The sequence below is a fragment of the Dermacentor variabilis genome, chromosome 8 (genome assembly GCF_050947875.1).
Source record: "Dermacentor variabilis isolate Ectoservices chromosome 8, ASM5094787v1, whole genome shotgun sequence".
Classification (NCBI taxonomy): Eukaryota; Metazoa; Arthropoda; class Arachnida; order Ixodida; family Ixodidae; genus Dermacentor; species Dermacentor variabilis.
The window spans coordinates 94087530-94102929 of NC_134575.1; the positions used below are offsets into that span (position 1 = coordinate 94087530).

At 46.0% G+C, this 15400-nt stretch overlaps 1 protein-coding gene across 4 annotated transcripts in view; it reads right to left on the reverse strand.

Moving 5' to 3' along the window:
* Window positions 1–15400, reverse strand: part of LOC142590415 (japanin-like) — a 160837-nt gene that overhangs the window by 69942 nt on the left and 75495 nt on the right. For all 4 annotated transcript variants that reach the window (XM_075702511.1, XM_075702509.1, XM_075702510.1 and 1 more), the window contains exon 4: window positions 3239–3314. In XM_075702511.1, coding sequence (XP_075558626.1) covers window positions 3239–3314 — 76 coding nt within the window. The remainder of the gene's footprint in view (window positions 1–3238; window positions 3315–15400) is intronic.

Sequence of the window (15400 nt, forward strand, 5' to 3'; positions counted from 1 at the left end):
TTTGAGCGACATACAAGCCAAATCTGGCTTCGTATCGTCTAAAGGTACGATACTCCTCTGTGTGCTTTTGGAAATCTCCTAAACTCCCAATGCATTCTCACCATTTGTGATGCAACTTTTTCCGTCACATTGATCATTCTGACGGTATTAAGCTATAGGTCGTCCCAGCGTCTTCATATATTGACTTCAATCTTCACTACACCCCGAACGTAGCTTCCACATACGACAGTGTCAGACATCTTCCGGTCTGGCTGGACACATTTTGCTAGTCATTAGTGTGAGCAGCAGAAGGCGCCTGATTTGTCTCACCATGCTTACCTTCAACACATTCGTAGTCACGAAAATGTATTTCGCTCTATTGTCATTGACCTTTTTGGCGACCAGCGGTATTGCGCAGGTTACGAACTTTCTTTTTTACAACATGACGTGTATCCGTGCTGTTCTGACCGCAATGTCGGTATCATGCCACGCATGCTGTCGGCCTTAAGGCCTCAATTGAAGACAAGGATATTTTCTATTAGGATTTTAGTCTACGCAGCAATTGGGAGTTAACCTTGCAATGGGTCATTGTTGCCTAAATTGTGTGTCGTCATGACATGGCAAGTTCCTCACCATGTTGCACACTCTGATATTCATGTGACACAGTATTACCCTTCGCCTGTAATACTCTACTACAGTGATTGCCACAGTGACACTGATCTGATAAGTCACTCAGGATCGTTTCCCTGCGTCGCTAGGTAATACAAATTCCCTGCGCTTCGCCGCCGACAAGCAGATTGGGTAACCTGAGCTAATGCTGACACCCTCGTGTTTATTCATGTTCGCCGATATAGAAAAGAGCGGCTTTGTTCGCTTCGCCATTATTAAGCTTTGTGTCCCCACTACGAGCTTCTCTTATAGCCTTCAATGGGACCGATCCTTTTCGCCGGAAGTTGTTACGATGAACAGAAGAAATGTTTTGTGACTTGCTTACAATCACCAAAACGCCACCGCTCTGATCAAATAAGTCACAGTCAGTTAGGATGCGCTAAGAGGATGAAGGCAAAAGCCTGCGCGCTCACCAGATATTCATTAAATCATTCTCACTCGAATACCTTGTTACATGGTTACTTCCTATGACTTGTTTTCTCCCGCCGAAGGGCGTGCGTTTACGTACCTTAATTAGGTCTATCTTATTAACTATATATTAATTAACTTCGCTCTAATTCACACCAGAGGTAGTAGGTTGCACTCTCGACCTTCACGATGTCAATTGGAATCCAACTTGGAGATATTGCGGGTCTTCCATAGCTCCAAGTGGGTTCGACTATCACCAAATGTCGTGGGTATGAGCGCCTAAATAACTCTACCTTAATTAACCGTTCATTAATTAACTTCGCTTTAGAGGACAACACAAGGGGGGGATTCGACTCCCACCGAAGGTTGTGGGTGCGAGTGCTCTAATAAGTTCTACCTAAATTAACTGTGCCTTAGTAACTTCGCCTTAATTAACACCAAAGGTTATGGGTTCGACTCCCACCAAAGGTCGTGGGTTAGTGTCTCAATTAACTCTATCTTAATGAGCTGTGCCCGAGTCACTTTTCTGTAATTAACACCAGAGATCATGTGTTCATCCCCCGATAAATGTGGAGGGTCCGACAATTCTGGTGCCATACCGTAGGACGCTCAAATTTTAGTAACGCCGGATGATCGAACTTTCGTCCTTTGAGATGTCTAACGCTTACTCCTTAATAACCATATTCAATACAATAAACGTGCTTCATTATACAGGGTGTCCGAGCTAACTTTTGCCAGAGCTTCAAAATTCACCGATGTACTCCGAGATGATGCGACAAAATGCATGTTGCTGACTATTGTATTTAGTAAGTTCCACTATATTTTGTATTCTGCTTAATTGCATAATTAGTCAAGATTAAGTAACCTACTTCTGAAGCAACGAAGTTAGGCAAAAATTTCCGATTTGAAAGGAGTAAAGCGCTTTGCAAAACGCCGAATTAAACAGCTTCTAACTTTCTTTCAGACATTAGTGCTGTTCCGCTTACTGCATGTGTCTGTGAAATAAAAAAAAAATACCAGGTCACATGCCCGCTAGCGCGTCGTGATTGCAGCGCTCCCAAACTCTTGGCGTACAAACGAGCATGGGAGCTAGCAGGGCTTGCTGCCGCTTAAAAGGTGACATAATAGTGACGCAGGCGTTGGCTGTGCGATTTACGTCATCGATTTGTTTTCCTCGCGGCGGTTAATGATAGCAATGAGCAGGCACAGCGGTAGCACACCCAGCTAAATGCTATGTTCGTTTGGACGCGGAGCGTTTCAGAGCGCTGCAGTCACGGCGCGCAAGCGCACATGTCACGTGGTATTTTTTTTGCTCGGGCATCCACAGTAAGCGGAAATATGCTAATGGTCAGTAAATAGAAAGTTAAACACTGTTTATTCGGACGTTTGCCTAGGCAGTCTACAACATTCTAATTGGGTATTTTGCCTAAGTTCGTTGCTTACGATGTTGGTGAATTACTCTTGACTAATTATGCAGTTAAGTATACAAAAGGTAGCGTGACCTTCCCCATACAAGAACCAGAGACATGCATTTGGTCGCGCCGTCGTAGAGTGCATCGGCATATTTTTTAACTATGGATAAAGGTAGATGGGAAACCTTGTAAACCTTGTATACGTCAGCCTAATTCTGTAGCCTACCTAATTGAAACAACATTTATTGCACAGTTTCTCAGAAGAAGAGAGGCAGGAGATAGAAAATTGAAATTATACGTAATAAATGTTCTGAGAAGTGCTCTATAAACTACCAAAGTAAGGGTACACTCGTGAGCCGTAGTTAGGAGACCATGGCGTCGGCAGGAAATTGAAATGTACTGAAGCGCAGCTCCACGCCCTGGGATTAGTTTAATACATTACAATGGCCAAACAAGCGCATATGGGCGTGCGCTTATGATTTCAGGCGGAATACCCAGGTTCCGAAAGAAAGAAAAATCGGGCAACCTTTCCTCCCCAAACTTTTTCTCGCGTCTGTACATTAGTACAGATTAAATATTACTACATATTACTACACATCATAATATGAAAATAATACGGCACAAGCTGTTTTCTTGTTTTCCACGTGTCATATCAAGAATGAATCTTGCTTTACAAATATTTGCTGCGAAAATCAATTACCTTTAGTATAACTAAACATTTTACTTGAACAGTTTACCATGAAGAATGAAACCATAGTATAATATCTTACCAGGTTCATAGGAGATATTAATGTTGAATATTATCGGACTGTCTGGAATGGTTACGTTTATTGTCAATATCTGGAACTTGAAGAAAAATAAATATTTAATTTTCGTCAAAATGAACCATACCGTTCAAATAGTCGACAATACCCAAAATACTAAAATATTACTTTTAAAGACAGTAAACGCCCGCCAACAATCTTGTTAGCAGCAACAATACTCTGCATGAACATTGGGCTGCCTCAGTCTAGTGATTGTAGTGATGCCTGAATATAGTATGCACATGTGTATATATTTAATATATTTATTTAGCAGAATGCACAATAGATGTAAATGCTCAATAGATGTAACCGAAAAATAGCAGTGGTCAGACGCCGATATTTCTTTTTTTGAGAATTATTTTGACGAGACCATACACTGTGCTCCGCAGCGGTCATAACACAACAGTTACAACACACGCAACACACAACACTACGATAGCCTACTACAACTATTGGTAAAGAATACCAACTGTTGCACGTGTTCATTTATACACTGAACAAAGTTGAGCAAGGTCATGGAATTAGCTGATCTGCGGTGTGTATTACTTCTGAACGACAATAAGTATTTACTACTACGGCCCACATACATGGGACATTCGACGCTCGCAAACTAAGTAGTTACCCACAAGCCCCTCCACATGAGTAGACACGCTTCACAGATTTGTTCGCACTTTGCAAGTAGCGGGTATGTGCTAAAATTGCCAAAGAGAAGACTTAAGAGACGACATCAATTGCGTATTCGAACGAAATTTTAGTCACTATCCTGATCACAAGCAAACATGGAAAAGAAAGAACAGCCACGTCTGGTACAATGCTCACAGGGAGAGAATGTGGAGTTATGCCAGTCCGTGATTGCAGTCAAGAACCTTGTCATATGGTCATTCCTCTTATACTGTTTGGTTTCGCAGAACCTGTCCCTAAGAGAAGCGCTTTGTATTTCTAAAGGTCATATTTCAGTTAAGCAGCCTGTATTACATACATACAATCAGTGAAATGTCGCGTTTCATGTCACACAGGAAATAGGCAGTGTGAACAGGCCTCCCCCAGTGTTCCCGGTGCTCCACGCATTTCCGAACCCTATTGTGAAACTGCGGAATTATTCCGGAAAACAATATTTATTTGGCGTTTCATTTTAATTGTCACTGCAATACCGATTGTGGCAACAAAACACTAAGACACGTTCCTGATAAATAAGTTTGTTGCTCCATTATTAAACCAGGCACGTGTGGCGCTTCCTTTCTTGCTAGTTATTGCACTCGGAGCACTTGTTATCACCGAAACATCAATGAGAAACACTTTTCTGGAAAGCATGGGAAATCGCAATGTAGCGGTTTCTTCTATACTATACAAATACTGGGCACATGATCATCCAAGAAAGGAAGACTTCGCGTAAGCGAAGGCATGATAAACTACAGAGTTCTTCCAGAAAACAACTCTGGCAACAATGCTTGCTGGGTATCTAGAAAGAAAATGAAATTATGAATGTGAACGAAGTGTTAGATTTTTATATTTCAATTGTTTCGATTCCTCATTCTTGATCGACTGGATATGTACTACTGCAACGAGCAGTCTGTGGGCGATTTCGCAGAAAGGGTATTTGTCTAAGTGACGCAGGGGGCTTGAAATCTTAATTTTTATGTGAGTGCGCCTCACGTTCCAATTATTTCCTTAGAAATAATCTAATATGCCTGTCCAGCTCGTGCCACCGAGACGTGCAGTACATGCATGACAAAACCAAGCGCTTGTCTTCCACTACCGTTGTTAGCTTGTTAATTAAAAAATTCAGTGGTGATTTAGCAGTGAAGTTGAGAGAACGGCGGAAGCATTGCCTCCTACTATCTATCTATCTATCTATCTATCTATCTATCTATCTATCTATCTATATATATATATATATATATATATATATATATATATATATATATATATATATATATATATATATATATATATATATATATATATATATATATATATATATAATATGCTCTTCTAGGCTCTCCTATACCCCCTTTGACCGTGACCAGACGTGACCGGCTTCTCACACTTTACACACCTACACTTTTTTCTTCCACTGTGACGCGCCCTAATGCTAACGGATTCAAAAACATGTGTAGATCACTTTAAGTTAGAAGTCTGTTTTGAAAACTAAAATTGCTTTGCCTATTTGCCCGAGGTTTATTGTAAGAACGTCCTTCGCAGAAGTCATGTGGTCAAAGGTCAACGACGATCGCAGTTGTTCTCCTGCGAATACGAGGTAACACATGATCAACGTATGCCCATTGTGAAGGTGGTATAAGGTCACTGAATTTCTACGTAGCATTAGTAGCCACAAGAAAGCGCCTAGAGGTTCTGGGCCAATAACGAAACCAAAGGAAACAAATGCAGCGTCTCAAAGCACGAGCGGCTACGCGATGAGACAACAACGCGAGAAATTGGCACACGCCCAAAAACTCAGAGGTAGTCAGTCTGCTTCATTGAAAGAAGTGTAATCATGAATGGTTTAGGCGTGAACTCCTGTGTTCAAAGGCAGATTTGGATCTGGAATTCGTTCACGCGTCCGCTTTCCGCTTTACATGCAAGCTAACTGGCCAGCTTGTCAAATCGGTGAATATATGTTCGAAGACGTGAAGCAAGCGAACGAGGAAGGCGCCTGGAGGCGAAGAAAATCGCGCACCACTTAAAGAAAATTGTAGGTATTGATGAGCGAAGGTGGGAAGGACAAACTACGCGAAGCACCGGCGAGGACGATGGTAGGCAGAGGCGCGCCGAGTTGACCTCCTGTGGCTCGGAATGGGCAAAACGGCTCACATCAGTGAGCGGCTCGGACCGGCTCAGCTCCCTGAAGTGAACCGGTTCATTGGAAGGCCTCACCGGCCCACTAGAATGTGTAACCTGTGTTATGACGCGCGACGCCTCCGGCCTGTCTCGTTTTCTTTTTACGCCGGCTCGCATCTCCCTCCCTTCTCCACCGCCCGCGCCTTTCGATGTTTTTATTCCTCTGCGCACAGGCGATACTGGCGATCCTGCCATCATGCACCAGCCCGTGCAAAAAAGATGAAGTATTACAACACAACAGGTCATTGGCCTTGTTTCATTGACTTGCCAATGATACACGTTCAGAAAACGCACAGAAGTGAGTGACATGGTGGACATTTTCATGGCTACACTAATTAGCAGAAATCAAGACAAGGACGTAAACTGTACTTTCACCTGTTGTCTTTATAGACGCGGAAAACTTCGTCTTCGAAGTGTCGTTGCACCAGCGCACGATGCGCGATCGGTGAGAGTCATGAGACACGAGTCGTGAGTATGCCCACGCCGGCTACCACTCATCGGCAAGAAAACAAAACCACGAAACCCAGCGGAAGATCTGGCGCTGAAGGAACGGTTCCGCACAGCTCAGTTAACTAGGCAACCGGCTTCCTCATTCAAAAAAAATAAATAAACAGCCGCCCTCTTTTCCTGAACCGCGGCTCACTTGCTTTTTAAGAGCGGATCAAAAGATCGGGCACGCTCCTGAGCGACGATCTCTAAAGGCCCAACCACTGGCATGTGTCGCTGCGCTTTGGCACGCGCCGACAAGCGAACGCGTTGGTTGGAGGAAAAGGGCATGCAACCACTTGACACCAGCTCTGCCTCAGGCTGGCACTCGTTCCTCGGCCTGGCCTCGGAATCTCCGCCGCTTCGGTGGCAGTAAGGTTCCTGAATGAAACTCAGGACGTGAATTCTGCGACCGGGGCACAGCACGCAAAAGGTGCCCAGAAAGTATACGTTCACCTATGACGTCACGTCCGCTATAACCCATGATGTCGTATCCGACCATTTGCACGGCGTCTACCTTTCAAGACCTGTTGCGCGGCGAAGCAGTCCGTATTCCGTGCCCACTTACAGAGTGAGTAATTCATATTTCCATTCTATATGCGTCTAATAAACGGTTGAGGCTGTGAGCTGTTTCATGCGTTACCGTTAGGTATCGAGCGCGCATATTTGGCCTCCTGGCCGCGTCTAATTGCAGCCGGCCTGTGGAATGAGCCGTGGCACCCCATATAGAGTTGCTCATATCAGTGGCATTCAGTAATCTGGTTCAGGGAAGGATGCGCGAAACAACGAGGACATAAGAAAACGCTGGCGCGACAAGCTGTTCCGTCAGATCGTATTACAGTGCGCTCTTTTTTAACACCATCTCACACGAACGAGATCGCCGTAGAACAGGGTTGCTACTGTTCTTTTAAAGCTTTCTTGCATCCCATTTAACCATCACCTGCATTCTTTTTAATACGACAAATTGCATCACAGCGCGGAAATGATCTCTTGAAGTTTCCCAACAGCCAGTTCAGCCGTGCCTGGTGCATATACGCTTACCTATACGCTTTCTTGACGCAGTTAAAACGATTAAGACGCAGCATCAACCCTGCTCTTGCGTGGTGCAGGGTAACTATGATAAAAAAATTAAAACGATCAAAATAAATTATTGCAGTAAGTGTGGAAACGTTGCCAAGCGTGCTAAACAGACCTTCCGCCGAAGTTAAGTTGAATATGTCGGCATTCTGAATTCAGCTTAGACGTAGTAGACTTGCGTTACGCGGTGAAGCACACTATACAGTATTGCAGTGAAGCATATCAAAAGTCGAGAGGGGCCACGGTGGCGGGGCGTATATAGTATGTGTTCATTAATGATGTACGCACGCACCCGCCGTCTCCTGTTGCAGTACGCGCGCCGAGGCGCCTAATAAGTGTACTGACAAGCATTCAGAGCTATTTTCGACGTGGATTTCACGCTTTCAACCGTTGGTTTGTCGATCTCGTAAGCCAATGCTTACACGGTCATTTTGTTCTGAACTATTGATTCCCACAATAATACCTACGTAATTTCTTATTTTCCTCTCCAACTGCTTTGGTCATATACAAGTCAAGATGGTCTTTTTAGCCAGGCGCAGTTTTCGAAAGCGAAACGACGCTTTTGCACCAGTATTGCCATCAATAGTCAATGTCATTTTGTATGTGACTAGGAGACCACCGAACACTGGGTACTCCCTCGCAGCGTGGAACTACATAACTAGCCTTGAGATCAGCGTGCCTCCTGAGAAGCTGCTTTGAATCAAACGCGAGGCACCCTCGCTATCACCATCATCATAATCATCCTGGCTACGCCCACTGCAAGGCAAAGGCCTCTCTCATACTTCTCCAACTACCCCACATATTTGCTATTTCTGACCATGTCGTCCCTGAAAACTTCTTAATCTCATCCGCCCACGTAATTTTCTGCCGCCGCGTGCTACACTTCCCTTCTCTTGGAATCCAGTCGGTAACCCTTAATGACTACAGGTTATCCTCCTTCCTCATTACATGCCCTGCCCATACGCATTCTTCTTCTTCATTTCCACTAAGATGTCATTAACTCGCGTTTGTTCCCTCACCCACCCCGCTCTCTTCTTATCCCCTAATGTTACGCCCATCATTCTTCTTTCCATAGCTCGTGGCGTCGTCTTGAATTTAAGTGGAACCGTTTTCGTAAGCCCCATACTAGGCAAATCCCGAAGAGAGTGCAAAGCCGGGTCAACAAACGATGGAGGTGAAGCAAGCGTTAAGCGCTCCCCATACGTAGGCCAATCCCGAAGATAGTGAAATGCCGGGCTGACAAGCGACGGAGGCGAAGCATGCGTTAGGCACTCCCCATACGGAGGCCGATACCTAAGATAGTGCAATGCAGGGCCGGCAAGCGACGGAGGTGAAGCAAGCGTTAAGCACACGTAGGCCGATCCCGAAGATTGTGCAATGCCAGGCCAAACCGCGACGGAGGTGAACCAAGCTTTAAGCACTCCCCATACGTAGGCCGATCCCGAAGCTTGTGCTATGCCGGGCCGACAAGCGACGGAGGTGAAGCAAGCGTTAAGCACTCCCCATACCAAGGCCGATGCCGAATATAGTGCAGTGCTGGGCCGACCCGCGACGGAGGTGAAGCCAGCGTTCAGCTGCCCCCGTAGGTAGACCGATACCAAGGATGGTGCAATGCCGGGCCGACAAGTGACGGAGGTGAAGCAAGCGTTAAGAACTCCCCATACGTAGGCCCATCCCAAAGATTGCGCAATGGCGGGCCAACAAGCGACGGAGGTGAAGCAAGCGTTAAGCACTCCCCATACGTAGGCCGATCCCGAAGATTGTGCAATGCCTAACCGACAAGCGACGGAGGTGAAGCAAGCGTTAAGCACTCCCCATACGTAGGCCGATCCCGAATATAGTGGAATTCCGGGCCGACCCGCGATGAAGGTGAAGCCAGCGTTGAGCACTCCCCATACGTAGACCGATCCCGAAGATTGTGAAATGCCTAGCCGACAAGCCACGGAGATGAAGCAAGCGTTAAGCACTCCCCATACGTAGGCCGATCCCGAAGATTGTGCAATGCCTAACCGACAAGCGACGGAGGTGAAGCAAGCGTTAAGCACTCCCCATACGTAGGCCGATCCCGAATATAGTGGAATTCCGGGCCGACCCGCGATGAAGGTGAAGCCAGCGTTGAGCACTCCCCATACGTAGACCGATCCCGAAGATTGTGAAATGCCTAGCCGACAAGCCACGGAGATGAAGCAAGCGTTAAGCACTCCCCATACGTAGGCCGATCCCGAAGATTGTGCAATGCCTAGCCGACAAGCCACGGAGGTGGAGCAAGCGTTAAGCACTCCCCATACGTAGGCCGATCCCGTACATAACGCAATGCCGCGCCAACAAGCGACGGGGGTGAAGCAGGCGTTAGGCACTCCCCATACGTAGGCCGATCCCGTAGATGACGCAATGCCGGGCCAACAAGCGACGGAGGTGAAGCCAGCGTTGAGCACTCCCCATACGTAGACTGATCGCAAAGATGGTGCAATGCCAGATTACAACATGCGCTACTCCATCACCAGAGCGCTTCCAACAAGCTGCGCTATACATGTCGCCGATTTTCTTTCACGCGACGTCAATCTGCAGCATGGTGCTGCATACCAACTGCTGACTGACCGTGGTCGGACATTTCTTTTTAAAGTGCTCGCCGACATCCTGCAGTCCTGCTCTACCAAGTACAAGCTGACGGCCTCATACCAGTCACAGAGTAATGGCGTCACGAAGCGTCTGAGTATAATGCAAATGAGCTGCAAACAGGTTATGCAAACAGGTAATTTTCACAATTTATAGATTTCAAGTGACCATACACAATAAATAGCCATTTATTCTTTTCAGCAATAATTGGTGTGTTATATTGTTTTATTACAGAACGATGGATACGGTAGCCAACCGTTATTAAAATTCAGAAGAAATCAATATCACAGTGCATATGATAAGACACGGTTAATTTCATTGCACTTTCTTAATTCATGCTTTTTGCAGCGAAGCTGTATACCTCTACCCTCCACGTAAATTTTCGTGTCGTAAGGAGAAAAACTACCCATCCGTGGCCCGATCCCGGAGGCAGTGCAATGCCGGGCCGAGCCGGCGCGTAGGTGAGGTTCGTCATTAAAGGGGTGGAGACATGAAAATTTTTGTTCATGCGTTCTTCGATTCGACCGTTGCGTACTGCTCCAGGAAGCACGATACACACCGCGCGATTCATATATACGCGATAAATAATTTAATAATAGCATTATTATACCCAGCGATTTCGGTTGCGGTTTATGGGCTTCGCGTGATGCTATGACGTCGTCTTGGTCACGGTCACGGTCACAACACGGCTTGGTCACGTGGTTCTCAAAAATAGTGACGTAGCGCATAGGCGTGCTTTGCCGGCAGAGGTAAACAAATGGCGACTCGAAGTGCGTGTCGCGATTATTATAATTATTGCGAAGAGCGGCTTGTGATAGCTGGTGATTCACTCCGAAGCACAGTCAGCTTTAGCTTTGAAGTGAAACGGAAAAGGCCTAGCGGCGATATCGGCGCCGTCGAACGATCAGCGCCGTAGAGGCTGCTGTCGGTGCCAGAGTGACCACTCCTCGGCCGATGATTGGCCGCTTCGCCGTACGGCTGCCGCACAAATGGGTCCCGGGCCCATCCTCTCTACGGCAAGGAAATCTCGCCGTTCGCGAGAAAAACCACCGTCGCAAGGCGGCGCGCGAATGGCGTGTGGCGAGTTGCCATGCAGTTAACGTGGACGGGCCTTTACACATTGAGAAACGCCAAGACAACGAGAGACGGCTCTGAGCTGCTGAACTATGCGACACGCAGATGCTACGTCAACTGCTCTCCGCTACACCGCTGTGCATGTGTTGGTTAGCGAGGGGCCAGGGTTAGCTCGGTTACAGTGTCCTAGACGCCTGTAGCATAGAGAGAGCATATTTAGAACGTCAGAAAGCTGAGGTAGTTCGTAAAGATTCATAATGCAAAGAAGAGGTAAGGCGTTCAAACACGGACACACGAGGAGAGAACTGGACAACATGAACGCCGAATATCTCGCTGCCTTTCGGAGCCGGCTGGCTAGTGTCGCTGACACTAGCCGGTTCGCTAGTGTCAAAGTGTAAAGGCCCGTCCACGTTACTGCCACGGCAACTCGCCGCACGCCGTTTGTCGTTTGCGGGCCACCATGCAGCGTTCGTCTTGTCCACGTCTCTCCTATTGTGTCTGTATGTGCACGCCTTACCCCTCCTTTGCGTTCAGAAAGGATTTCTATTTTTCTGTAGCTCGGTCATAGTGGAGGCTATGCTCGGTCGCTCTATTCAGCAGGCTCTGTAATCGGCATTTCATCGCTACTCATCATACGTCACGTTTTTGTGCTAGTGTGCTATGATGTCTATATTTTTGTTCCTCCGCTGTCACGTCATAACATCCGCGCTAGCGGTGGGTCTCGACCACGAGAAGGAGCTTTTAATAACTTTTTGGAGCTGAATTAATATTATTTTGAAATGTTTGCAGCGTCTAATACCTGGTTGGGGGTGTCGTCGCATATAGCAGCAGCCTACAAGAGGCTTTTTATAGCCTCAAAATCTGGTGTCTGAACCCCTATAAGGGGCCCAGATACACAGCTTCGCTGGTCATCATTCTTCACAGAGTGGAAGGGCACTGAGTGTTTTTTAATTGTCACACTGTGACAGTATTGCAGAAAAGCTACTGCGCTGAAATAATATGTTAGCACTACGTAAAAACTCGATTTTATACTACAATAATAATTAATCAATGTTTACTATTGCGAAACTCTTGCTTGGGCTAGTTGGTTTATGCTTGAATTAGTAAAGGCAAGGCGCAGAACACAGGATTCAAGAAGAAGAACACAAACGACAGGACATTGGGCGCTTTCTTTCAGGCGCCCGGTCCTGTCATTTGTGTTCTTCTTGAGTCCTGGTCTTCTGTGCCTCGCCTTCACTAATTCAAGTTTACTATAGCGCCCACGAACAGACAGAGAGCCTCCGTACTGGTGCACTTAAAAAGCAATATGCGAGCTAAAATGTAGAGAGCACAAATGTGATAGGCAAAAAAATGTGAGACAGAGAAATAAATATGGAAAAAGAAAAGGAATCGTAAAAGGGAGTTAATCATACAACATGATTACCTGCATGTATACAACACAGAGGAAATGAGCAACAAAATATGTCAAAATGGGCACAGTTCTTTTTTACGGTTTTTGGAGTCGACCCATATATAGGACAGCCTAATGTAACAAGGCCAGACGGAGAATGCGGAATACTGCCTGTGCCTGGTATGTCGTTGCAGCACAAAAAATTGCGTATCGTCAAGAAGCTTTAGGGAATGTATAATGCCATGGACAACATTATACAGGAACGAAAGTTCTGTTTTATTAAGTATTGAGTCAAGAGCGGCGAGTTGAGGTACATTCGAGAAGACTGAACTTTGGTCGCCAGAGTGCCAAACATGGTGTTTGAAGATAGATATAAATTTATTCTAGACGCATTCAATGGGGTCAGAATTAGATTTGCACGTTGCGCGCCCACGCACAGAGGCATACTCTAGTAGTGGAAGGCACACGGCAGAATACTATTTCAGTAACATAAGTCAGAGGGTACCATGCAATAAACGAAATACGTTTCCAAGAGTCTGAGGGGCCCGTTGCGCATATTTTATGTGTGAAGAGAAGCCTAGCGTTTTCACCAAGTACACGCCAAGATCTTTCAGTTCATCGACCCTGGGCAATGGCGCATCCCAACGGTCGTATAACTGCGCATGGTGTATTTTCCGCGTATAACCTAATGGCATAGTACTGGAACCATTTAAGAGTACCTTATTGTTTTTGCAGCAGTCCGAGAGTGGAACATTTCCATTTTGGAGATCGATGCAGTGAACACTGTTGCCAGTCTGAAATAGCTTTAGGTCGTCCGCACACAAATTTATTAAATGTTCATAGCACTAAGAGAAAACAAAGAATGCAATGGCGATTGAAACGCTTTTGATGTTGTGCAGCGGATAGATATAGGCCGGTAGTTAGCAAGTGCACGCCTAGCACCCGATCTGTGCCCGAGCAATGTCCACGTTACCTTCCTAGTGCTGGCAAATGCACTAGACTTTAGGGAAATATGGAAGATGCTTGTGAAAACAGGGGATAAATATGCTTCCATAGTCTTAACCCTTTCAGACACCACTTCATTCAAAACTTGCGTTCACCACATCTCTTCCATCTTCGAAATCATAGAAAGTGTACAGCTGCAGAAAAGATTAAGAAATGTCGATTGTTTATTGAGTTTTGTCAAGTCTACAGATTGTGGACTTCATGCGAAAAATCACTACAGGAACATCAAATATGAGAACATAAACTGTTTCGTGTTATCAAAAGCTTGAAAAGAAAGTTATCCAGCTGCTTTCGTTTCCTCTTCATCTCCTTCCGATGTCGATTCCAGACCTCCTCCTTTTTATTAGAATTGTCGCTGTCGATACTGCCGCCTCAACTGTGGTTGCGGCGCACGCGAGCTCTCCGTTTCAATCATCCGACTTGTTATCAGGCATGCGACGCAGCTGGCGAAGTGAGCGGAGGCGAGCGCAACGACGAGGAACGCGGTCTGACGTCATACCAAACAACGTCATCATCGTCATCATCATCATCATCATCAGCCTGGTTACGCCCACTGCAGGGCAAAGGCCTCTCCCATACTTCTCCAACAACCCCGGTCGTGTACTAATTGTGGCCATGCCGTGCCTGCAAACTTCTTAATCTCATCCGCCCACCTAACTTTCTGCCGCCCCCTGCTACGCTTCCCTTCCCTTGGGATCCAGTCCGTAACCCTTAATGACCATCGGTTATCTTCCCTCCTCATTACATGTCCTGCCCATGCCCATTTCTTTTTCTTGATTTCCACTAAGATGTCGTTAACTCGCGTTTGTTCCCTCACCCAATCTGCTCTTTTCTTATCCCTTAACGTTACCCCTATCATTCTTCTTTCCATAGCTCGTTGCGTCGTCCTCAATTTGAGTAGAACCCTTTTCGTAAGCCTCCAGGTTTCTGCCCCGTAGGTGAGTACTGGTAAGACACAGCTGTTATATACTTTTCTCTTGAGGGATAATGGCAACCTGCTGTTCATGATCTGAGAATGCCTGCCAAACGCACCCCAGCCCATTCTTATTCTTCTGATTATTTCGTCATACTGCTGCTTAATTGGTGCCACAACGTTGGATGAAGGCACAAAAAGCCCGGAACGAGTATTTATATAAAGCAAAATGAATATTTCCTCATTTTACAAAGCGTCCCGTGTGTGCATTATGAAATTGTACGTTCTACATATTCTATGAAGACTTGTAAAAGTTATTCGCAGTCACTTTTAAATAATGATAAAACGATTCTGCACCAATACAGTGCGCAGTTGAGCAGAAGAAGCAAAACAAATGCTGGGCCAATCAACGTAGCCAGCATAACGCGTTCAAGCTAGCGATGAAAACGCGGGCGCCCAAAACCGAAACCGGAAGTGTGGTTCAGGTACTAGTGTCGGCGGCTTAGTGCGCTGCTGTCAATTCGGCCACTGGGCTCTATGGGAGTCTCTGCTTTTGTTGAATCCTTTATCTATGACTCGGCTGTGATGGAACACTTCGGCACGGCTCATTGAACGAGAGAACGGGCGGCTCGCTCTGCAAACAAACCGCCATTCACATTTAGTTAGTGTACTCTACTTCTAGTGAACCACAGCTCGCTCGCTCTTTAAGAACAGCGGCTTAAAAGATGCG